Consider the following 23,997-nt stretch of genomic DNA (forward strand, 5'->3'; position numbering starts at 1 on the left):
AGGCACCTGCTTGCTGAGCAACCCGTAATGTTCCTGGCTTCTGGTCATGGGAAACAGCAGGCTCATCAAGCAGTGAGAACACAGCTTTGTGTCGGCACCCAGCTGATTTGTGGCAAAAAATAGCAACTTCCCTGTGTTTAAATCAGAAATGGCCAGGAAATAGGCAAAAACTCTCCCAAAGATCCCACAGTTGAGAGGCAGCACAAATCCTCATCCTCCTGTGCTGTGTTTGCAGTGAAGCATCCCGATGTGATTCAGCTCACACCTCCTCCGCTCCAGCTCTGGTGAGTGATCACTGCTGCAGGAGCTCCCATCCTCACCCATCTCCTGCTTCTCTGGGATGAGCAAAGCCTCCAGTGAAACCCAAAGGCTCTGGCTCAGCCGCCTGCCCCAGTGTTTCTTGTGGTACCGTGCTGGTAGGCAGCAACTGAGGATGGGGGATGAGGGCAAGTTATCTCGGGAGGTTCCCTGCATTCCCCATGGAGGGACAGGGAGCGAGCACAGAGCCTGATGGAGCAGAGGCTGAAAGGGATGGAGCTGCAGGGGGACATCCCTGGTCCATCACCAGCTCAGAGGAGGGCTCAGCCTTCAACTGCATGATTTCTCCTCATCCTTAACCCTGTGGAATCACAGAATCCCAGCCTGGTTTGGGTTGGAAGGGACCTTAAATCCCATCCAGCTCCAACCCCTGCCACGGGCAGGGACCCCTTCCACTAGAGCAGCTTGCTCCAAGCCCCTGGGTCCAGCCTGTCCTTGAACACTGCCAGGGATGGGGCAGCCACAGCTTCTCTGGGCTCTTCTCTATAGGACCCTTTAGCAGTGAGTTTCAACCCACGCATCCCCTCTCAGTGATACAGGGAGGGCAAAGGGATTCATTTCCCTCTGTGCCCACCTCTCCTTGCTTAGGGATGGCTCAAGTACCCCCAGCTGGGTGCAAGTCCCCCTCATTACTCCCATTGAAACAAGGGGACACTGAAACCCCTGTGGGCAGCAAAGACCCTCTCTGCACCCCAAGGTGATGGGTCACACATAGCCAGAACTTCCCATGGGATCTTCTGCCAGGACCCACAGCAATGCCCTTAACCTATGCAGAATGGGCAGATGCAACCAGCAAATTCCTAGCATCGAGCTCTTTGGGAGGTGGGGAACAGCCTTTGAAGCTGAGCAATTTCCTCTATTGCTGCCATTCAAGCCCTTTGAGGAGGCCAAATCCATCCCTTGCTGCTCAGCGACCTCCCGACACGCCTGCATCCCAGCAGGATGGATTTGGACCTTGATGTCGCTGCGCTGCTTTAAACGAGCACCATCAAAGCTAATTCACATCACGTCATGGAAGCAGAGGAGCATCTTCAGCCCTGACGGGAAAAGAAGCTGCTGTGCTCAGGCAGGACGTGCAGGATCCAACCCCACCATCAAGCCATTAACCCCTTGTCAGCCGCCAGTACATGGCGAGTGGGTGAGACACCGGTGACGGTGCTAAATGCCACGCAGACAAGCCCATTTGAGGGGCATCAATGCACCCAGGCAGGAGCTGCTTTCTATCCCCAATGTGTTCAAGAAGCTTCTCCTCCTCTCTGCATCCCCTTCCAGCCACAGCAAACGCTCAGGTCAGTGAAACCCTTCCTGTTTTCCATGTGGTACCCAACGTCCTCTGGTTAATTCTGATTGAACTTTGTCACTTTGACATCTGTGGAGCGCTGCAACATCCATCCTCTGTCCTGCCTCTCACAAACCTTGATGGAGGCTTCAGAGACCACAAAGCTCCCGCTTTGTTAATGAAGGATGCTGTTAATGAAGGATGGGGAAGAATCTACTTGTGGTTTGTCCCAGCCATATGCAAGGATGTGATTGCTTGAGGACTGGAAAATCATTGGCATTTCTATGCAGTAAAGATGCTTTGAAGCTACAGGTGTAGCAGGAGGATGTTTGATGTGTGGAACAGCACAGGAGCATCGCGGGTCAGTGATGGACACCCTATTTCCCATTACTGATTTGGGTTGGAAGGATGCTTAAAGCTCCTTCAGCTCCAACCCCTGCCACGGGCAGGGACCCCTTCCACTAGAGCAGCTTGCTCCAAGCCCCTGTGTCCAACCTGGCCTTGAACACTGCCAGGGATGGGGCAGCCACAGCTTCTCTGGGCACCCTGTTATTCCCTGATGCGAGAAGCAGTTGGGAAGGACACAAGCAGCGAAGCTCCAGGGCTGAGCCCTTTCCCGACCCCTTTGCTGTTGTCTCGGAAGCGCTGGGAGATGGATTTGAGGCTGCTGCCCCGCTCCCCGCCCCGTGGCAGGCCTTTGGGGCTCTCCTGCATCAGCCCAGGCAAGCAGGGCTGGAGGTAGCAGGCAGCTAACACTGCCGATGGATGCTGCAGCACCCGCATCGCCCGCCTCGCATGTCGTTAGGACATCAGCGCTAATGAAGGGGGCTCCTCTGGGGCCCTGGGAAGAGCAGGGATGTGACAGAGCAAATCCGGTGCTGGGGACACAGAGCAGGGACCCTGTGGCTGATACGGGGGGGGGGATTTGGGGCACCACTTCCCATAGCATCACTTAGGAGCTGGGGGTGGGTTGGTGGGGGGGAGCCTGCATCACCCTGGGTACCACTGAGCATCACTGCAGGGCGAGGCTGCTGCTTAAACCCCATCACTCTGGGATCGCTGATCCCATGTCTCACCCCAACAGCCCCCTATATTTGCATCCCCTAAACCCCTTCATTACGTTTCCTACGCATTCTATCGCCTCCCCCTTCCCACCCCCTTGATTCTCGTAAGTGATTCCGTGTTGTGGCTGCGGAGCCTCTGCAACTTGGAAATAAACATTTTATTAACCTTCCTTGACTTTAAAGAGCGTAATTACATTTTAATCTCATATTCCCCCGTTATCATTCCAGACACAGAGTCATTTGAATGCAGATCGGTGCCAGCTAATGTAATTTTACGATACAGTAATGAAGAGACGGAGCAGGAGCGTCTCACACCCAATTTAGAGCTGACATTTGGGGTTCTTCTAAAGAGAAGTTTTCCCAGCCGAGGCCTTTTGCATCCTCCTCGGTCCTGCAATGCCAATGGGATTCGGCTCCCGCTGCCAAGGGAAGGGTTTGGCTGGGGAAACGTGGCTGGTGCTGATAAGAGCGGTCATTAAAGATGCCCACGCTGCCCCGTGCGGGTGATTCAGTGTCTCTGGTGGTGGGCACGGGGCAAGTTTGGGACTTGCTGCTCCTCGGTGCCATAGAGACATGAATCGAGGGCTGTGGTTACCTTCAGCCCTCCTTGGGGGGGGGGAATCAGGCTCATTTTATCCATCTAAAAGACCAGAAATGCCCCAAAAATAGGACCCTCGCATCCACAGGTGGGTTCATCCCTCCATAGCCACAGGGCAGGAGACAGCACCACCCGCCCCCAACATAGAATCATGGAATCAGAATGGTTTGGGTTGGAGGGGACCTTAAAGCTCCTCCAGCTCCAACCCCTGCCACGGGCAGGGACCCCTTCCACTGGAGCAGCTTGCTCCAAGCCCCTGTGTCCAACCTGGCCTTGGACACTGCCAGGGATGGGGCAGCCACAACTGGGAATCGCTTGGGGTGGCTGGAGCATGGCTTTTCCCCACCCTCATCAGCATCCCTTTTAGGCTGGATCAATGACCCATCCTTGCTCAGCCCCGGTTAGAGCAAAGGAGGTGACAGCGGTACCCTGGGTAGGGTAGGAGGGGCTGCTGCTCTGCTTGAGCCTCCCAAAGGAATCCATGGTCCCACTGCAATCAATACTGGCAAAACTGAAAGGCTTTGGACAGCAAAGTGAGCACCGTGCCAGGCATCACAGGAGGACATTGGAGGGGGAGGAACCCCAGAGATCGCTTCAGTGCCCAAGGGAAAACTGAGGCACGCAGGGGTAAGGGTCTATTTCCAGCTGTGCTGTGGGGAGACCCCCCCTGCAGTCCTGATCCAGCTCTGGGGCAGCAGCACAAGAGGGACGTGGAGCTGCTGGAGCGAGGCCAGAGGAGGCCATGGAGATGCTGCGAGGGCTGGAGCAGCTCTGCTCTGGAGCCAGGCTGAGAGAGCTGGGCTGGGGCAGCCTGGACAAGAGAAGGCTCCTCAAGGGGAGACCTGAGAGCAGCTCCAGTGCCTGAAGGGGCTGCAGGAAAGCTGGAGAGGGGCTTGGGACAAGGGATGTAGGGACAGGCCAAGGGGAATGGCTTGAACCTGCCAGAGGGGAGACTGAGATGAGCTCTGAGGCAGAAGCTCTTCCCTGGGAGGGTGCTGAGGCGCTGGCACAGGGTGCCCAGAGAAGCTGTGGCTGCCCCATCCCTGGCAGTGTTCAAGGCCAGGTTGGACACAGGGGCTTGGAGCAAGCTGCTCTAGTGGAAGGTGTCCCTGCCCGTGGCAGGGGTTGGAGCTGGAGGAGCTTTAAGGTCCCTTCCAACCCAAACCATGCTGGGATTCTGTGATTTTTATGTTTCCTCCATTCTCCATCCTTGCCGGAGATGAGTTTAGGGTGGGATGAACGCCCAGAGGCTGGACCACAGCTCCCAGCACTCCCCATTTCCCTCCCCATCCCTCCCGGCACCCCCAATGGAGCCCTCCTGAATCCCCATCAGCCGAACCCAGCCTTTTTGGGGCAGGGGAGAGCAGCGGATGCTCATTAAGTGCCTGATTCCCCTTTACATATTAATCACACGCTGCTGAGGTCACTCGTGGAGTTGCTGGAAGGGGGATCTGGGACCAGCAGGAATATTCATGGCTGGATGAGGGGAGGGAATTGTTGCTGTTGTTTCCCCCGTACCGTTTGCATCGGTGACACGAGTGTGCTGGGTCTCAGCACAGGTAGAACCTGATGGTTGCCCACAGGAGGGTCTGTGCCAGCCCCAAAGGTGCCCTTGCTCCCTCTGCCGCTGGTTTCTTTGCTTTCTTGGATGAAAAGAGGTTGATGATCCATGGGTGGCAATGACGGGTCCCTATGGGCTCAGGCTGCGGCAGGATCCTGCTCTGCACCTCAGTGCTGCGTGGTCCAGCGCTGCAGCTGAGCCCCTTTGGGTCGGAGGGTGCTTTTGTGCACCCCAAAGTTATCCCCTGGCCTGGCCCACCGGTGTGCCCAGCATCCCCTCCTGGACCAGCATCCTTCAAAGCAGCATCTCTCCAAACCAGCATCTTCTAATTGAGCAGCCCACCCTAAACCAGCATCACTCCAAAACCAGTGCAACCCCTCCCCAAATCTGCATCCTTCCCAAAGCAGCATCCATCCAAAACAACACCCCCCTCTGAGCCAGCATCCTCTGCATGAGCATCTGGCCCCAAACCTGCATCCCACCATCCCCAAGGCAGCATCTTCCAGACCTGCATCCCTCCCAAAGCAACGTCTTCCAAACCTGCATCCTTCCAAATCCAGCATCTTCCAGACCTCCATCCCTCCGAATCCAGCATCTGGCCCCAAACCTACATCCCCCCACCCCCAAACCAGCACCTTCCAAACCGGCATCTCTCCAAAACCAGCATCTTCCAGACCTGCATCCCTCCCAAAGCAGCATCTTCTAAACCCACATCTGTCTCTGCCCAGCATCTTCTAAAACTGCATCCCCCCCCCCCAAACCCAGAATCTGGACCCAAACCTTCATCCCCCCCATCCCCAAGCCAGCACCTTCCAAACCTACATCCCTCCAAATCCAGCATCTTCCAGACTGGCATCTCTCCCAGAGCAGCATCTTCCAAACCTACACCTCTTCCAACCCAGCATCTTCCAAACCCGCGTCCCTCCAAATCCAGCATCTTCCAAATCTGCATCCCTCCAAATCCAGCATCTTCCAAATCTGCATCTCTCCAAATCCAGCATCTGGCCCCAAACATGTATCCCCCCATCCCCAAACCAGCCCCTTCCAAGCCTGCATCCCTCCCAACCTAGCATCTTGCAGACTGGCATCCCTCCTCCAAACCTTCATCCCTCCAAATCCAGCATCCTCCAAACCTTCATCCCTCCCAACCCAGCATCTTCCCCTCTCTAAACCCACACCCTCCATTATCCATCCATGTGGTGCCCCTCGGAGCAGCCAGGGCTCAGGGGGTGCTGCTGGGATGCACCCTCCCTGCGCTCAGCTCCAGCACTGAATCATCTCAGTCACAGATTCGCTTGGATGCGATTTGGGGAGGGGAAGAAGAAGAGAAAAAAGCAGCAAAGCAACAAAACAACAACCCAGCCCTTTCCTTCCTCCTCCTCCTCCTCCTCCTCCCCTGGGAAGGGGTGACAGCAGCATAAATAGCAGCCTGCACAGCACAGGGCCAGATGCAAAGCGAGCGGCACCCGTGGCACCATGGCAGAGCCTTCGCTGCCCCTCTCCTTCCTCTGCCTCCTCGCCTTGTCCTCCGCCTGCTACATCCAGAACTGCCCCCGAGGTGGCAAACGGGCGCTGAGCGACACAGCCCTGCGGCAGGTATGGGGTGGGATGGGGGTACGGGGGTATGGGATGGGGGTTTGGGCAGCACAGGGAAGCTCTGTGGGATGCTGAGGCTCCTATGGGCACCCCTGCATGTGCTATGCTCCCCAGTGCACCCGCTGTTTGGGAGGGGTGGGGGACATGCCCAAGGGCACCCCGAAGTGCTGCTGTCACCTCAAGGTTGGATACAGCAGAGTGGGGGGACAGGATACATCTATGGAGCAGGGACAGGATACATCCATAGAGCAGGGACAGGATACATCCATAGAGCAGGGACAGGATAGATCCATGGAGCAGGGACAGGATAGATCCATGGAGCAGGGACAGGATACATCCATAGAGCAGGGACAGGATAGATCCATGGAGAGGGGACAGGATAGATCCATGGAGCAGGGACAGGATACATCTATGGAGCAGGGACAGGATACATCTATGGAGCAGGGACAGGATAGATCCATGGAGCAGGGTCAGGATAGATCCATGGAGAGGGGACAGGATACATCCATGGAGCAGGGACAGGATACATCTATGGAGCAGGGACAGGATAGATCCATGGAGCAGGGACAGGATACATCCATGGAGAGGGGACAGGATAGATCCATGGAGAGGGGACAGGATAGATCCATGGAGAGGGGACAGGAGAGATCCATGGAGCAGGGACAGGATACATCTATGGAGCAGGGACAGGATACATCTATGGAGCAGGGACAGGATAGATCCATGGAGCAGGGTCAGGATAGATCCATGGAGAGGGGACAGGATACATCCATGGAGCAGGGACAGGATACATCTATGGAGCAGGGACAGGATAGATCCATGGAGCAGGGACAGGATACATCCATGGAGAGGGGACAGGATAGATCCATGGAGAGGGGACAGGATAGATCCATGGAGAGGGGACAGGAGAGATCCATGGAGCAGGGACAGGATAGATCCATGGAGAGGGGACAGGATACATCCATGGAGCAGGGAGAGGATAGATCCATGGAGCAGGGACAGGATACATCCATGGAGTGGGGTCAGGATACATCCATGGAGCAGGGACAGGATAGATCCATGGAGCAGGGACAGGATAGATCCATGGAGCAGGGACAGGATAGATCCATGGAGAGGGGACAGGATAGATCCATGGAGCAGGGACAGGATAGATCCATGGAGAGGGGACAGGATACATCCATGGAGCAGGGACAGGATACATCTATGGAGTAGGGACAGGATAGATCCATGGAGCAGGGTCAGGATAGATCCATGGAGCAGGGACAGGATACATCTATGGAGCAGGGACAGGATAGATCCATGGAGCAGGGACAGGATAGATCCATGGAGCAGGGACAGGATACATCTATGGAGCAGGGACAGGATAGATCCATGGAGCAGGGACAGGATACATCTATGGAGCAGGGACAGGATAGATCCATGGAGCAGGGACAGGATAGATCCATGGAGCAGGGACAGGATACATCTATGGAGCAGGGACAGGATACATCTATGGAGCAGGGACAGGATACATCCATAGAGCAGGGACAGGATAGATCCATGGAGCAGGGACAGGATAGATCCATGGAGCAGGGACAGGATAGATCCATGGAGCAGGGACAGGATAGATCCATGGAGCGGGTTCAGGATAGATCCATGGAGCGGGGTCAGGATAGATCCCTGCCCACGGCAGGAGGGTTGGAACTGGATGATCTTAAGGTCCTTTCCAACCCAAACCATTCTGTGATTCTATGATTCGATGGAGCAGGGACAGGGAGCATGGTGGGGGGCAACGTGGAGTGCCCAAAGAGGGACTGGTGCCGCAGCGTGAAGACGCGCTGCTGGTGATGGGGACAGAACAGGTCACCCTGTGGGAGGGTGGCACCTCCAAGGGCTGGCAAAGCAGCAGCAGCGCAAGAAGGGTGGGAAAGATGGGGAATAAGGGCATGGTGGGCCAAGGGGAATGGCTTGAACCTGCCCGAGGGGAGACTGAGATGAGCTCTTAGGCAGAAGCTCTTCCCTGGGAGGGTGCTGAGGCGCTGGCACAGGGTGCCCAGAGAAGCTGTGGCTGCCCCATCCCTGGCAGTGTTCAAGGCCAGGTTGGACACAGGGGCTTGGAGCAAGCTGCTCTAGTGGAAGGGGTCCCTGCCCGTGGCAGGGGTTGGAGCTGGGTGGGATTTCAGCTCCCTTCCAACCCAAACCGTGCCGCGATTCGGTGCTGATGGAAGCATCTCCCCCCCCTTCCCCAGTGCCTGCCCTGCGGCCCCGGCAACAGAGGCACCTGCTTCGGGCCCGGCATCTGCTGCTCCTCGGAGCTCGGCTGCTACCTGGGCACGGCCGAGACGCGGCGCTGCGCTGAGGAGGATTCGGTGCCCTCCCCGTGCCGGGCGGGCGGGCAGCCCTGCGGCAACGGCGGCCGCTGCGCAGCGCCCGGCATCTGCTGCAGCCCCGGTGAGGAGGGATGGGGGCAGCGGGGAGCGGGAGGGAGGCGTTGGGACCACGGCGAGGGAAAGGGAGGAGCGGGGAATGGGGATCGGGTTGTGGGGGGGAAGGAAGTTGCGCATCGGGAGGATGCTGAGGCGCTGGTGCCCAGAGAAGCTGTGGCTGCCCCATCCCTGGCAGTGTTCAAGGCCGGGTTGGACACAGGGGCTTGGAGCAAGCTGCTCCAGTGGAAGGGGTCCCTGCGCGTTGAACTGGGTGAGCTTTAAAGCTCCCTTTCAAGCCAAACCATTTTATATGGCTCAAAGCTCCTTCCCGAGCCACCACAACGGGATGTTTCCCATCCAGGGTATTCTCACCCCTCATTGTGCTGGAAATACCTCTCCCAGCCCCACTCCCTGGTTAACCAAGGGACTAAAACCAGAGCATGAGCATCTGTGGGGCCACCACCAACCCCTTGCCCACCTGAAACGAACCATCCGCGGTCCTAAACAACAACCCCAATAACCTGTCCCCGGTGCGTTGCTTTCCATTGAAGAGACCTGCTCCATGGACACCTCCTGCCTGGACGAGAGCAGCGATGGGGCTCAGGAGGCAGCAGAGAAGAACCTGACGGTGCTGGACGGCTCGGCTGGAGACCTGCTCCTCAAGCTCATGCACTTGGCGACCCGGCAGCAGCAGGGCAAGCATCCCTCCCTCTGAGCCTGGGGTACCCCCCACCCCGGCCAGCACCGACACCCAGAGCCCAGCCTTGTAAATACCTGACCCAATAAAAGCCCTTGTGCACTGTGCTGGTTTCGTCCTTGGTGCTGGGGATGGGTCATGGGGGGGGGCTCCAGAGGGCACAGAGAGGGTGCAGGGATGGATGTGGGGCAGCACGGGAGGTGGATGGGTCTCCCCTGTCACCCTTCCCATGTCCCCATCTATCCCCATGCTGTTCGCTCCCATCCGCAGTGGTTTTGGCAGGATTTGTCCCTGTTCTTACAGTGCTGAGGGCAAGGATCTGGGGCAGAGCTGCCCTTCGAGTCCCACCCAATAGCCCCAGCAACACCCATGGGTGCTGAGCTCCCAGCATCCCCAGGGATGGGGACAGTGATGGGATGCGCCACCACCCTGTTACCTCTGGCCAAGACCCCTCCTTGGGGCAGATTTGGGGCCTCGCTGCCTCCAGGAACCAGCACAATGAGCTGCTTCAAGCACGTCTCCTAAAAATGAGAGAAAACAAGGAAAACCACCCAAAAAAAAATAAAATCAGGGGCATTTGGGCTCCCAAATTCACACAGCCCCTGGGGCTGGTGGTATCTTCCCCCATCATCATCATCATCGCCAAATGGGTGATGGTGGATCAGCCCCGGTTATCCCACCCTCACCCCCTATTTGGGATACCATTATCCCAACTCTCTCCCCCTATTTGGGATACCATTATCCCACCCTCTCCCTCTATTTGGGATACCATTATCCCAACCTCTCCCCCTATTTGGGATACCGTTATCCCACCCTCTCCCTCTATTTGGGATACCGTTATCCCAACCCTCTCTCCCTATCCAGGATACCGTTATCCCACCCTCTCCCTCTATTTGGGACATCGTTATCCCAACCCTCTCTCCCTATCCAGGATACCGTTATCCCAACTCTCTCCCCCTATTTGGGATACCATTATCCCAACCTCTCCCCCTATTTGGGATACCGTTATCCCAACCCTCTCTCCCTATCCAGGATACTGTTATCCCAACTCTCCCCCTATTTGGGATACCATTATCCCAACCTCTCCCCCTATTTGGGATACCGTTATCCCAACCCTCTCTCCCTATCCACGATACTGTTATCCCAACTCTCCCCCCCCATTTGGGATATCGTTATCCCAACATCTCCCCCATTTGGGATACCGTTATCCCACCCTCTCCCTCTATTTGGGATATCGTTATCCCAACCCTCTCTCCCTATCCAGGATACTGTTATCCCAACTCTCTCCCTCTATTTGGGATCCCAACATCTCCCCCATTTGGGATACCGTTATCCCAACCTCTCCCCCTATTTGGGATATCATTATCCCAACATCTCCCCCTATTTGGGAAACCGTTATCCCAACCTCTCCCCCTATTTGGGATACCGTTATCCCACCCTCTCTCCCTATTTGGGATACCATTATCCCAACCCTCTCTCCCTATCCACGATACTGTTATCCCAACTCTCTCCCCCTATTCGGGATACTGTTATCCCACCCTCACCCCCTATTTGGGATACCGTTATCCCACCCTCTCCCCCTATTTGGGATACCATTATCCCAACCTCTCCCCCTATTCGGGATACCATTACCCCACCCTCTCTCCCTATTTGGGACACTGTTATCCCAACCCTCTCTGCTCCCCTGGTCTCTTACCCTGCGGGGTCCCTGCTCCAGGCTCTCTCTGGGCTGGGATCTGGGGACAGCTCATCCTTTATAATGTCCCTGCGGGAGGTGGCACCTTCAGGAGGTGGAGCTCCGCCATTCCAGCGGGTCCCATCCTGCCCATCCTGCACCTCACAAGGGTGCAGGATTGACCCAGCACCTGCTCCCAGCAATGGGCATCTGATCCCAGCCCTTTGGAGGTGGGGGGGACCCAAAATCACCCCCAAAACCATTGGGAAAGGGGCAACAGCAGCCTGGATGGAAGATTCCGAGCTGGGAACACACGGGATGAAGGAATCGGGCTGTTCATCTCACTGCTGCACCCCGGGATGCAGGATGTGAACCCCAACATCACCTGAAGCATCAGGGATGTGTGGCTGAGCCGGGATGCGGGATGCTGATGGGAGCTTGGGCATCAACATCCCCAAAAGCACCAGGAGCTGATAACTGAAGGGGTTTTCCACACAGGACACATCCCAATCCTGCCCATGGGGGTCAGGGCACCCCAAGACCCATCTGGGCTGCTCCAGGAGGGTGTTTCCCCCCCCCCATAATCCCTGTGTTGAGCCGCTGGGATGCTACAGCACTGGTGCTGAGCCTCATTTGCATCCCATTATCATGGGCACCGGTGGCTGGCTCGTCCCCAGGGCCCTGCTGCCTGACCCTGGCTGTGTGAGCAGGACCTGGGTGCCCTCAGTGCCGGCTGCTGTGGCCATGGTAAGTGGCCCATTTCAAAGCAAGCCGGAGGGGATGAGGAGAGGTCACGGCTCTCCAGCTCTGGGCTGCCTAAATCCCAATTAAGGAGGTGGAAGAAGGGACTGGGATAATGGCCTCGCCATTAGGGCCTGTCCACAGCAGAGGAATTGGTTCAGCTCTTAATTGCAGTAACGAAGGCAAAGGGTTGGGGTGAGCAGGAGCCCGTGTGGCTGCATCCTCAGTGCTGTTTCTACAGGGAGCCGGTGGTGACGTGGGCCAGGGCATCATGTCCGAGCTCCAGCGCAGGAGCCAACAGGGAAATGTAGGGGTTCAGGCCTTTGCCAATGGGGTTTGGTGTTTCCAGGCTCCCTCAATGCAGTCAGGGGGGGATCGTGGTCACCATCATCCCGAAGCAGACTGAACCCGGCATTGAGCATCCCCCACCGCAGGCAGAGATGGGTGGGAAGGACCCATTGTTTCCCATCCCAGCTCCCATGATGATCCCAGTGGAGGACTGGGGCTCGTTTTCCTCCCACCAGAAGGGATTTTGAAGCCAAGGGAAGCACGATGCCCCTCTCACCCCTCTCCTCCATCCTGTTCCCTTCCTCCATCCCATCCCAAACCCGACCAGAACGATCCCGATCAGAACACGGAGCAACCAGCCACAGCCTTGAGGGATTGGCAGAGAAGGGCCCGAAACTGATCCACAACCCCTGCACGTTTCCCTCCCCGTCACGGTCAGCCCCAGTCACCAAGGAGCAAACCAACACCTTGGCCTTGCCCTCACGTCCTCGACCTCCGGCTATTAGCAAGAGCCCTTGGTGTGGGAAGCAATTCCTTGTGGTTCTTAAGGCAGACGGGTGACGCTGGTGCCGGAATGTGTAAGTAGGAGCTGGCACTATATATCCAGGGCTGCTTTTCCAGAGGGGGAAGCTGGGAAGCCTCCCAACCCGCAGCCATGCCCTGCAAGGCGCTCGCCGTCTGCCTCTTGGGGCTCTTGGCGCTCTCCTCCGCTTGCTACATCCAGAACTGCCCCATCGGGGGCAAACGCGCCGTCTTGGATATGGATATCAGGAAGGTAAGTCAAGTCCCATCCTTCCCTTTTCCCAACGTATCCATGATGCTGGAAGGTGGTGGGAATAAGACCAAGGGGAAGGCGCACTGACTGGAGGCGCTTCCCGGTTGACTCTCCCCTATGGCTGCTCCGGAGCAGTGCTTGCCCTGCGGCCCCAGGAACGAGGGCCGCTGCTTCGGACCCAACATCTGCTGCGGCGAGGAGCTGGGCTGTTACCTGGGCACGTCGGAAACGCTGCGGTGCCAGGAGGAATCCTTCCTGCCAACCCCCTGCGAGGCCGGACACAAACCCTGCGGCAGCAGCGGAGGGACCTGCGCGGCCCCCGGCATCTGCTGCGGCACCGGTGGGTCCCAGCCCCGTCACGGGGAAGTGGGGATGGCAAAGAGGGAGCGGGGAGAAGTGTCCCAAGGGATCTGCTTTGTCCTGCCCACCTGGTGAGGGAGCTGGGGGGTTCAGTGTGGAGAAGAGAAGGCTCAGGGGGGACCTGATGGCTCCCTACAAGTGCCTGACAGGAGGATGGAGCCAGGAGGGGCTGGGCTCTGCTCCCAAGGAACAAGGGATGGGACAAGAGGAACCGGCCTCAAGCTGCCCCAGGGCAGGTTTAGATGGAGCTGAGGAACAATTCCTGCCCCAGAGGGTGCTCAGGCATTGGAACAGGCTGCCCAGGGCAGGGCTGCAGGCACCGTCCCTGCAAGTGTTCACACAGCGTGGAGACGATGCCTCAGTGCCATGGGGCAGTGGTGGCCTTGGCAGTGCTGGGAATGGTTGGACTGGGTGAGCTTAAAGGGCTTTCCCAACCGAGCTGGTTCCATGAGCTGTCCATCCACCCAGGGCAGGATCGATCCCAACACCAGGGAGGGTGATAACAGACCTTGAGGTTTCAGGGACAGAAGCAAGCAGCAGAGCTCCTGTGGTGCACAGCAGCCCATGCCCCCTCCTGCTTCCATCACGCTTTTCCAGCCTCCTCCCTAGACACTACCAGAGATCCCACCACAGATCCTGGGGAGCTTCAGGACACGGGCTTGTTACTCGACTCCATGCAATTACAATCCACACCGGGGGGGGCTCTGGGGGCTGGTTCCTGCTGTCTCACTCCATCCCCTTTCCCCCCCCCATGCAGAGGGCTGCCTGGTTGACTCATCCTGCGACCAAGAGACGCTGTTTGCATAGAGCACCCCGGGGAGAAGAATCCCTGCAGGATCCCTTATCCATCACTGCAGCAGCAGGGAGCAGACGAGGCAAGTCTGTGACTCAGGCTGGAGTGAGGCTCTTCATTGGAAATAAAGCTTGTACAGAAAAACAATCACGAGGGGCTGTGGGGTTTATGGGATGAAAGGGGTCGGGTGCAGGCTCGGGAGGGTGGGATGGAGGGGAAAAGGTGGGTTTAAGGAAGAGATGGGACCTGGACAGGCTGGAGAGGGGGGATTGTGTGAACCTCAACAAGTGCAAGGTCCTGCCCATGGTGCAGTTCAATCACAAGGAGCAAACACAGCCTGGGGAAGATTGGGAAGAGCAGCCCTAAGAATGACTTGAGGGTATTGGCTGACCTCATGGAGCAGGTCCAGAGGAGGCCATGGAGATGCTGCGAGGGCTGGAGCAGCTCTGCTCTGGAGCCAGGCTGAGAGAGCTGGGCTGGGGCAGCCTGGACAAGAGAAGGCTCCTGAAGGGGAGACCTGAGAGCAGCTCCAATGCCTAAAGGGGCTGCAGGAAACCTGGAGAGGGGCTTGGGACAAGGGCCTGGAGGGCCAGGCCAAGGGGAATGGCTTTAACCTGCCAGAGGGGAGACTGAGATGAGCTCTTAGGCAGAAGCAGCTCCAGGTGCTGAGTAAAATAAGGCTGAAGGAAGAGACACACGAATGCCAGTATCAGAAGTGATTCTGCACATGCTCTCATTTAGCCACAGCCCAGATGTGCTTTAAACCCTCCTTTGCACAAACAGGACCAACAGGTCCCTCGGCCACAGCAGGAACCAGCAGCACGATGAATTCTTACCCCCCAACAACATAAAGGGCAGGGTTGGTGTTTCCTACTAAGCCACTCAGACCTGTTTTCCTTCATAAGCACCTAGAGGGGTCGAGAAACAGCCCCAGGGAGCGCAGAGCCAGGATGTGCCTTGGGATCGTTCCTGTTTTCCACCCCCTACACGTTTGGTGTGAAACAGGAGGGATGCTGTGGGAGGTGCAATCCCAGAGGCAGAGCAGGAGGCACACGAACACCAGCAGCTCCTCAGGCAGCGGGGCTGAGGCTCGCTTGTTGTGAGCCCAACTTTGTCCCTCACCCTCCTTCCCGCAGGCATCATCCCTTCCGAAGAAGCAGAGCCAGAGCCACAGGGGTGCTCTCCACCACTTCCAGGTGGATTTATCCGTTAGAAGGGAAGGAACTGGCTCCTTAGTGGAGCTGTTAGGACAACACCGTCCGCTTGACAATCCGCCCTTCCTTGTCGACGGCAAAGTTGTAGTTGCGGGGATTGTCCAGGCATTCCTCGATCCGGGCATCCAGGTTCTCCAGGGTGACGAAGGTTTTGGCTTCTTCCTAAAGGAAGGACAAGGAGCAGCTCTTAACACATGGCCGAGGCACCACGGGAGCTGCTGGTGCTCTGAGAGGCCCTGTGGTGGCTCCAGGATCTCAGCAGGAGCCGCATCCAAGAGGAGGAAACCGTTATTTCCTCCTTTGGGATGAATCCATCCTGTTTTCAGAGCTCTCACTCAGCCCCCATCCCATCCACACGCTGTCAACGCTCCTGGAAGGTGCCAACACACGAATCCCTAAGGGAATAAAGCCTCCAGCTTCCAGGAGCTGCCAGCAAACCCCACGCAGGCAGAGTCGTGCTGCTCTCACCTGGAGCCGGAGAACTTCCTTCTCCCTCTCCTTCAGGAAAGCTTCCCTTTTCCTGGCTTGGGTTTCAGCAGCCTTCAGCTTCTGCCTCCTCTCCTCTTCCTCTTCTTTCCTAAGTCTTTCCTCCCTGCCATAGGGAAAGGAAGAGGAAACAAGGTGATTGATCACGCTCTGCGGGGCGGCGTGCTGCTGAGACACATAATCCCTTGGGATGAAAAGCAGAGCCAGAACAAAGGGGAAGGAGCAGCACAGCCGGGATGGGAGAGCCTGGGCTGAACTCAGCATGGGGATGGAGAGAATTCCATCCTTCTCTGTGAGGGAAAACAGGGGGAAATCTTAATGGAAAAGCTCTCAAAGAGACTGGCAATGCCACGAGCGCTGCAGACCTGAGCCCCAGCAGGGTCTGGCTCCATTTGGGAGCTCCAATGGGATTCTTCCAGCAGGACGTGGCAGCTCGAGTGCTTTGGCCATGGGGCTGGGCCTGATGGGCTTTTCCCTGTTTTCCGGGTTCAGCAGATGCTGAGTTCCTTGGGAGCACGGACACAATTCCAGGGTATCCCAAGGCTGAGCAGAGGATGGCGCGGGAGGGAAGGTGGAGAAACCTCCTCCTGCTGACAGTGACCTCTGCAGGGGAGCAGGAGGTGTCCGGATAGGTAATAAAGGACAAAGCGTGGAACACAGAATCCCAGCCTGGTTTGGGTTGGGTTGAAGGGACCTTAAAGCTCCTCCAGCTTCCAACCCCTGCAACAGGCAGGGACCCTTCCACTAGAGCAGCTTGCTCCAAGCCCCTGTGTCCAACCTGGCCTTGAACACTGCCAGGGATGGGGCAGCCACAGCTTCTCTGGGCACCCACCAAAGGGGTCAAAGATTGAAGTGTCTTTGTAGAAACGAAGCTGCCTCTGCTTAAACTGAATTCAGTTCAGAAGCTGAAGCCGCAAGGGGCAGGAAGCCTGCACAGGTAAGGAGTCTGCTTTAAAACAAGAGGAACCGGCCCCAAGCTGCCCCAGGGCAGGTTTAGATGGAGCTGAGGAACAATTCCTGCCCCAGCGGGTGCTCAGGCATTGGAACAGGCTGCCCAGGGCAGGGCTGCAGGCACCGTCCCTGCCGGTGCTCGGCTCGCACACCCGCAGTGCCACGGGGCAGCGGTGCCCTGGGCTGGGGGAGTTTAAGGGTCCCTCCCAGCCCGGTCCATTCCGCGCCTCGCCGGGGCTGACCTGCGCGCCCGCTGCCGCGCGTTCTCCTCCTGGTTCCAGGCCATGAGGCGCTGGTGCTCCTGCAGCAGCCGGGCCGAGTCCTCGCGGCTCAGCAGGGCCGCCCGCTTCTTCTGCAGCACCTCGGCCTTGAACTCGGCCCTGCCGGGATGGGACAAGCACAGGGGAGGCTGCTCAGCTCCTGCCTCGCACTGAGTACCGGGAGGGGGGTCCTAAACCTGCCCCATAGCCAGCCCAGCCCCAATCCTGCCCCACTGTGATCTAGGGGGTCCAAACACCTCTACTGCAAAGGGGCTCCGGAGACCCCAACCCTCCCCTGCCCCACAGCAGCCCCATGCATTGACATCCAGCCCCACATCCAGACCCATACCCACAGTCACTGATGGCCCTCAACCCTTCTGTGCCCCACTGCACCCCCACTGACAAGTCCCTTGTTCCACAGCAGCCCCACAGCTGGTCCCATACCCCCAGCCATTGACAGCCCCCAACCCTCCCCTGCCCCACAGCAGCCCCATACATTGACACCCAGCCCCACATCCAGCCCCATACCCACAGTCATTGACAGCCCCCAACCTTCCCCGGCCCCACAGCAGCCCCATACATTGACACCCAAACACACATCCAGCCCCATACCCACAGTCATTGACGGCCCCCAACCCTTCTGTGCCCCACTGCACCCCCACTGACAAGTCCCTTGTTCCACAGCAGCCCCACACCCACAGTCACTGACAGCCCCCAACCCTCCCCTACCCCACAGCCAGCCCCACTGCCAGCCATGGCACTGTCATGCCAAACCGCTGCCACCCCCAAAACCCAGCTCTCCCCTGCCCCACAGCCAGAGCCACTGCCAGCCCCATAACCCTCCTGTGCCCCATTGCACCCCCACTGCCATGTCCCCAGCGCTCCTCTGCCCCACAGCAGCCCCATAGATTGACACAGCAGCCCAACATGGCCACAAGCCCAATGCTTCTCTGCTTCACAGGTGCCCCACAGCCAGCCCCCAAACCCTTCTGTGCCCCACTGCAGCCCCACTGACAAGTCCCGTGTTCCCCAGCAGCCCCACAGCCGGCCCCATACCCACACTGACAGCCCCCAACCCTCCCCTGCCCCACAGCAGCCCCATACATTGACACCCAACCCCACATCCAGCTCCATACCCACAGTCATTGATGGCCCCCAACCCTTCTGTGCCCCACTGCAGCCCCACTGACAAGTCCCGTGTTCCCCAGCAGCCCCACAGCCGGCCCCATACCCACACTCACTGGCAGCCCCCAACCCTCCCCTACCCCACATCCCAAACCACTGCCACCCCGAAAACTCAGTGCTCCCCTGCCTCACAGCCAGAGCCACAGCCAGCCCCATAACCCTCCTGTGCCCCATTGCACCCCCACTGACAAGCCCCTTGTTCCACAGCAGCCCCACATCCACACTCACTGACAGCCCCCAACCCTCCCCAGCCCCACATCCCAAACCACTGCCACCCCCAAACCCCAGCGCTCCCCTGCCCCACAGCCAGAGCCACTGCCAGCCCCATAACCCTCCTGTGCCCCATTGCAGCCCCACTGACAAGTCCCTTGTTCCACAGCAGCCCCACAGCCGGCGCCATACCCACAGTCATTGACAGCCCCCAACCCTCCCCTGCCCCACAGCAGCCCCATACATTGACACCCAACCCCACATCCAGCCCCATAGCCACACTCACTGGCAGCCCCCAACCCTCCCCTACCCCACATCCCAAACCACTGCCACCCCCAAAACTCAGTGCTCCCTGCCCCACAGCCAGAGCCACAGCCAGCCCCATAACCCTCCTGTGCCCCATTGCACCCCCACTGACAAGCCCCTTGTTCCACAGCAGCCCCACATCCACACTCACTGACAGCCCCCAACCCTCCCCAGCCCCACATCCCAAACCACTGCCACCCCCAAACCCCAGCGCTCCCCTGCCCCACAGCCAGAGCCACTGCCAGCCCCATAACCCTCCTGTGCCCCATTGCAGCCCCACTGACAAGTCCCTTGTTCCACAGCAGCCCCACAGCCGGCGCCATACCCACAGTCATTGACAGCCCCCAACCCTCCCCTGCCCCACAGCAGCCCCATACATTGACACCCAACCCCACATCCAGCCCCATACCCACACTCACTGGCAGCCCCCAACCCTCCCCTACCCCACATCCCAAACCACTGCCAACCCCAAACCCCAGCGCTCCCCTGCCCCACAGCCAGCCCCATAACCCTCCTGTGCCCCACTGCAGCCTCACTGCCATGTCCCCAGCGCTCCTCTGCCCCACAGCAGCCCCATAGATTGACACAGCAGCCCAACATGGCCACAAGCCCAATGCTTCCCTGCTTCACAGGTGCCCCACAGCCAGCCCCCAAACCCTTCTGTGCCCCACTGCACCCCCACTGACAAGTCCCTTGTTCCCCAGCAGCCCCACAGCCGGCCCCATACCCACACTCACTGACAGCCCCCAACCCTCCCCTGCCCCACAGCAGCCCCATACATTGACACCCAACCCCACATCCAGCTCCATACCCACAGTCATTGATGGCCCCCAACCCTTCTGTGCCCCACTGCACCCCCACTGACAAGTCCCTGGTTCCACAGCAGTCATTGACAGCCCCCAACCCTCCCCTGCCCCACATCCCAAACCACTGCCACCCCCAAAACTCAGTGCTCCCTGCCCCACAGCCAGAGCCACAGCCAGCCCCATAACCCTCCTGTGCCCCACTGCACCCCCACTGACAAGCCCCTTGTTCCACAGCAGCCCCACATCCACACTCACTGACAGCCCCCAACCCTCCCCAGCCCCACATCCCAAACCACTGCCACAAACCCCAATGCTCCCCTGCCCCACAGCCAGAGCCACTGCCAGCCCCATAACCCTCCTGGGCCCCACTGCAGCCCCACTGACAAGCCCCTTGTTCCACAGCAGCCCCACAGCTGGCCCCATACCCCCAGTCATTGACAGCCCCTCCCCTGCCCCACAGCAGCCCCATACATTGACACCCAACCCCACATCCAGCCCCATACCCACACTCACTGACAGCCCCCAACCCTCCCCTACCCCACACCCCAAACCACTGCCAACCCCAAACCCCAGCGCTCCCCTGCCCCACAGCCAGCCCCATAACCCTCCTGTGCCCCACTGCAGCCCCACTGCCATGTCCCCAGCGCTCCCCTGCCCCACAGCGGCCCGCTGCCGGGGCGGTACCGGAGCGCTCCGAGCACCAGGCGGTGCTGCCGGTACCGCTCGGTGATCACCACCAGCTCCTCGGGGTCCACGGCCGGCGGCACCTTCACCCGCGACGCCTTGGACTTGGCGGGGGGGTCCTGCCGCGTCTTGCGGCCCCGCAACGGGACGAGCCGCGGGCCCCAGCACGGACCCGAACCGGGACCGGGACCGGAACCGAGGCCTGGGACCGGGCCCGGGCCCCACCGGCACCGCCTCAGCGCCCGCAGCATGGCGGGCCGCGCGGCGGATGTGACGTCACCGACGTGCTCTCCGCGGGGTATTATGGGAAGGGGAGCGTGCTGCGGGGCATCATGGGAAATGTAGTCCCGGGGGGGTAATAGGGATCCCATGGGACCCGCTGGGGTGCGGACACCGCTTCCTATGGGATGCGGTATCCTATGGGATGCGGTATCCTATGGGATGTGGGACGCGGTATCCTATGGGACGCGGTATCCTATGGGACATGGTATCCTATGGGACGCGGTATCCTATGGGATGCAGTATCCTATGGGACGCGGTATCCTATGGGACATGGTATCCTATGGGACGCGGTATCCTATGGGATGCAGTATCCTATGGGATGCGGTATCCTATGGGACATGGGACGTGGGATGCGGGATGCACGCCACAACCCCGTGGGATACAGAACACGGCGGGATACGGAGCCATCCCAATGGAACAGGGGCCACCTACCTGCGGGACAGGGAATCCCACCCCTATGGAACAGCCCTAAACACACACCCCGAGGGATGCAACACAGCCCAAAAGGGACAGCGCCCCCATGGAACACAGCCGTTCCCGTCGGGACACGGCACGGCACCCCCCCCCACGACACGGTGTTCCCCATGGGACACGGGATATGGAGCCCCGGGATGCGGGACATGGGATAAGGGACATGGAGCCCTGCAGGGCATGGGATACAGAACGTGGAAACCCTGGGACACGGGATACAGGACATGGAACCCTCGGGATGCGGGACATGGGATGCGGGACACGGAGCCCCACGGGGCATGGAGTACAGAACATGGAAACCCTGGGACATGGGATATGGGACATGGAGCCCTGCAGGGCATGGGATACAGAACGTGGAAACTCTGGGACACGGGATACAGGACATGGAACCCTCGGGATGCGGGACATGGGATACGGGGCATGGAACCCCTGGGATGTGGGACACGGGATACGGGACACGGAGCCCCGGGGATGCAGGATATGGGATACGGGACATGGAACCGCTGGGGTGTGGGACACGGGATACGGTACATGGAGCCCCACAGGGCATGGGATACAGAACATGGAAACCCTGGGACACGGGATACGGGACACGGAACCCTCGGGATGTGGGACATGGGGTATGGGACATGGAACCCCTGGGATGTGGGACACGGGATACGGGACATGGAACCCTCGGGATGCAGGACATGGGATAAGGGACATGGAACCCCGCAGGGCATGAGATACAGAACATGGAAACCCTGGGACATGGGATATGGGACATGGAACCCTCGGGATGTGGGACATGGGATGCGGGACATGGAACCCTCAGGATGCAGGACACGGGATACGGGACATGGAACCCACGGGATGAGGGACACGGGATGAGGGACACGGGATGGAGGACATGGAACCCTCGAGATGCGGGACATGGGGTACGGGACATGGAACCCCTGGGATGAGGGACACGGGATACAGGACACGGAGCCCCGCGGGGCATGGAATACAGAGCATGGAAACCCCGGGACACGGGATATGGGACACGCAACTTGGAACTCCACAGGACACAGCTTCCCTGGGACATGGAACCCGGGATACCCCATATGGAGCCCTCGGGACACTGGATATGGAACCCCCAGGATATGGGACATGGAACCCATGAGGGGCCCCTGGACACGGCTCCCCCGCGATACGGGGCATGGAAACCCCTGGGACACGGGATATGGGACACGGAACCCCTGGGATAGGGACCCGGGACGCCCCCCCCCGTGCGCGCACACAACCAGCGCCGAGCCCCCCGCTCCGCCGCACCACTCGCTCCGGTCTCCCCGCTCCCCTTTATTGCCGCTCGCTCCCGGGGCTCGGACGGTGCCGCTCCCCGCTCCCCGCTCCCCGCTCAGCGCTCCCGGCCCCGCAGCCCCGCGCCCTGCGGAGGAACCGCCCGTTGGTGGGGCCGGGGCTGGTCACGGAGCAGAGACCCCCAGCCCCGTCCCGGTCCCCATCCCCATCCTCTCATCTCCATCCCCATCCCAGTCCCCATCTGTATCCCCATCCCGGTCCCCATCCCGGTCCCCATCCCCATCCCTATTCCCATCCCCATCCCACTCCCCACCCTCATCCCTATTCTGGTCCCCATTCCCATCCCTATTCCCATCCCCATTCCCATCCCCATTCCAATCCCCATTCCCATCCCCATTCCAATCCCCATTCCCATCCCCATTCCAATCCCCATTCCCATCCCCATCCCTGTCCCGGTCCTCATCCCACTCCCCATCCCCGTCCCCATCCCTGTCCCGGTCCTCATCCCACTCCCCATCCCTGTCCCCATTCCATTCCCCATCCCCATCCCCATCCCACTCCCCATCCCCGTCCCCATCCCACTCCCCATCCCCATCCCGCTCTGCATCCCCATCCCCAATTCTATCCCCATCCTGGTCCACGTCCCCATCCCCATCCCCGTCCCCATCCCACTCCCCATCCCTATCCCCAGTTCTATCCCCATCCTGGTCCACATCCCCATCCCCATCCCCATCCCCATCCCGTTCCCCCCCAGACCCGCTCACCAGCAGCTCCTCCTCCCTCCGCGGCGAGCACCGGGGGGGGCGGCACCGCCAGAACGGGGCTGAGACCTGCGGGAGAACGGACACGGGGGGGGGATGATCCATGGGGAATCCCGAGGGAATCCGGGGTTTAATCCCGGGGGTAACCCCAGGGGCGTTAATCCAGGGGCTCATCCTTGGGGAATCTGTAGGGTTTAATCCCATGTGGTTAATCGGTTACCCCAGGGTGTTAGCCAAAGGGGGGGGGGGGAATCCGGGGGAGTTGATTCCATGGGGTTAATCCAGTGGGTGTTAATATGGGGAGGATCCCGGCAGGGTAATCCCATGGGATTCATCCAGGAGGTTCATGCAGGGGGGTATTCAGGGGGAGGGTAACACAAGGGGTGTAATGGGGGGGGCTATAATAAATCTGAGTGGGGGTAATCATGGGGAGAGGGATAATCCATCGGGGGTAATCCATAGGGGATTGTTTAGGGAAGTGTAACCTGAGGGGGATAATGGGGATTGGGGGGGGGGCAGATAACCACAGGGGTTAATCCTGGGAGAGGGATAATCCAAGGAGAGGGATAACATGGAGGGATTATAACACCGGGATGGGGGGGTGATCCCGTTGTGTGGGGCACAAACCCGGGGTAAACCAACCGGGGGGGGGGGGGGTCACCCCATTGCAGTGCCTACCTGCAGGGCCAGGGGGGGCGCCAGGTCCCGCTTGCCCCCCGGGTACCAGCCATGGGACCAGTGCTGGCCAGGGCAGGGGGGCACAGCACAGGCCAGCAGCAGCAGGGCCAGCAGCAGCAGGGATCCATGGGGTGCCATGGCCGGGGGGGCTGTGGGGACAAGGGGGGACTTGTCCCATCGGCACCCACACCGGGGGCACCCCTGGGGGCTGCTGGGGGGGGGGGGTGTTGAAGGTGGAGAAGGGGAGGAGCACCCATGGGTGCTGCTTGGGG

General features: G+C 59.4%; 3 protein-coding genes and 1 long non-coding RNA gene across 4 annotated transcripts in view; 2 read left to right on the top strand and 2 right to left on the bottom strand.

The window, feature by feature from the left end:
• Positions 1–2,773: 2,773 nt before the first annotated feature.
• Positions 2,774–23,997, bottom strand: part of LOC134174840 (uncharacterized) — a 141,883-nt gene continuing 120,659 nt past the window's right edge. Inside the window, exons 2-4 of the long non-coding RNA XR_009968807.1 lie at positions 11,215–11,620; positions 9,955–10,039; positions 2,774–3,080 (exon numbers count right to left, since the gene is read on the bottom strand). This is a non-coding gene — a long non-coding RNA (uncharacterized LOC134174840). The remainder of the gene's footprint in view (positions 3,081–9,954; positions 10,040–11,214; positions 11,621–23,997) is intronic.
• On the top strand, positions 6,041–9,546 carry LOC134174838 (vasotocin-neurophysin VT). Its single transcript, XM_062640128.1, has 3 exons — positions 6,041–6,416; positions 8,645–8,846; positions 9,373–9,546. Exons 1-3 carry the CDS (start codon positions 6,297–6,299, stop codon positions 9,534–9,536), a joined length of 486 nt encoding a protein of 161 aa, XP_062496112.1. The 5' UTR covers positions 6,041–6,296; the 3' UTR covers positions 9,537–9,546.
• LOC134174740 (neurophysin 1-like) lies at positions 12,825–14,223 on the top strand. The gene is made up of 3 exons (XM_062639966.1): positions 12,825–12,997; positions 13,133–13,337; positions 14,115–14,223. The coding sequence occupies exons 1-3, from the start codon at positions 12,878–12,880 to the stop codon at positions 14,162–14,164; spliced, it is 375 nt and encodes a 124-aa protein (XP_062495950.1). The 5' UTR covers positions 12,825–12,877; the 3' UTR covers positions 14,165–14,223.
• On the bottom strand, positions 15,326–20,586 carry MRPS26 (mitochondrial ribosomal protein S26). The gene is given in 5 exon segments (XM_062639965.1): positions 15,326–15,526; positions 15,833–15,956; positions 17,044–17,181; positions 20,253–20,515; positions 20,518–20,586. Coding segments are annotated over 5 exon segments (726 nt in total). The 3' UTR covers positions 15,326–15,394.

Source organism: Pezoporus occidentalis, unplaced genomic scaffold (genome assembly GCF_034315485.1).
Source record: "Pezoporus occidentalis ecotype Australia unplaced genomic scaffold, CSIRO_AGI_Poc_V1 ctg63, whole genome shotgun sequence".
NCBI classification, from domain to species: domain Eukaryota; kingdom Metazoa; phylum Chordata; class Aves; order Psittaciformes; family Psittacidae; genus Pezoporus; species Pezoporus occidentalis.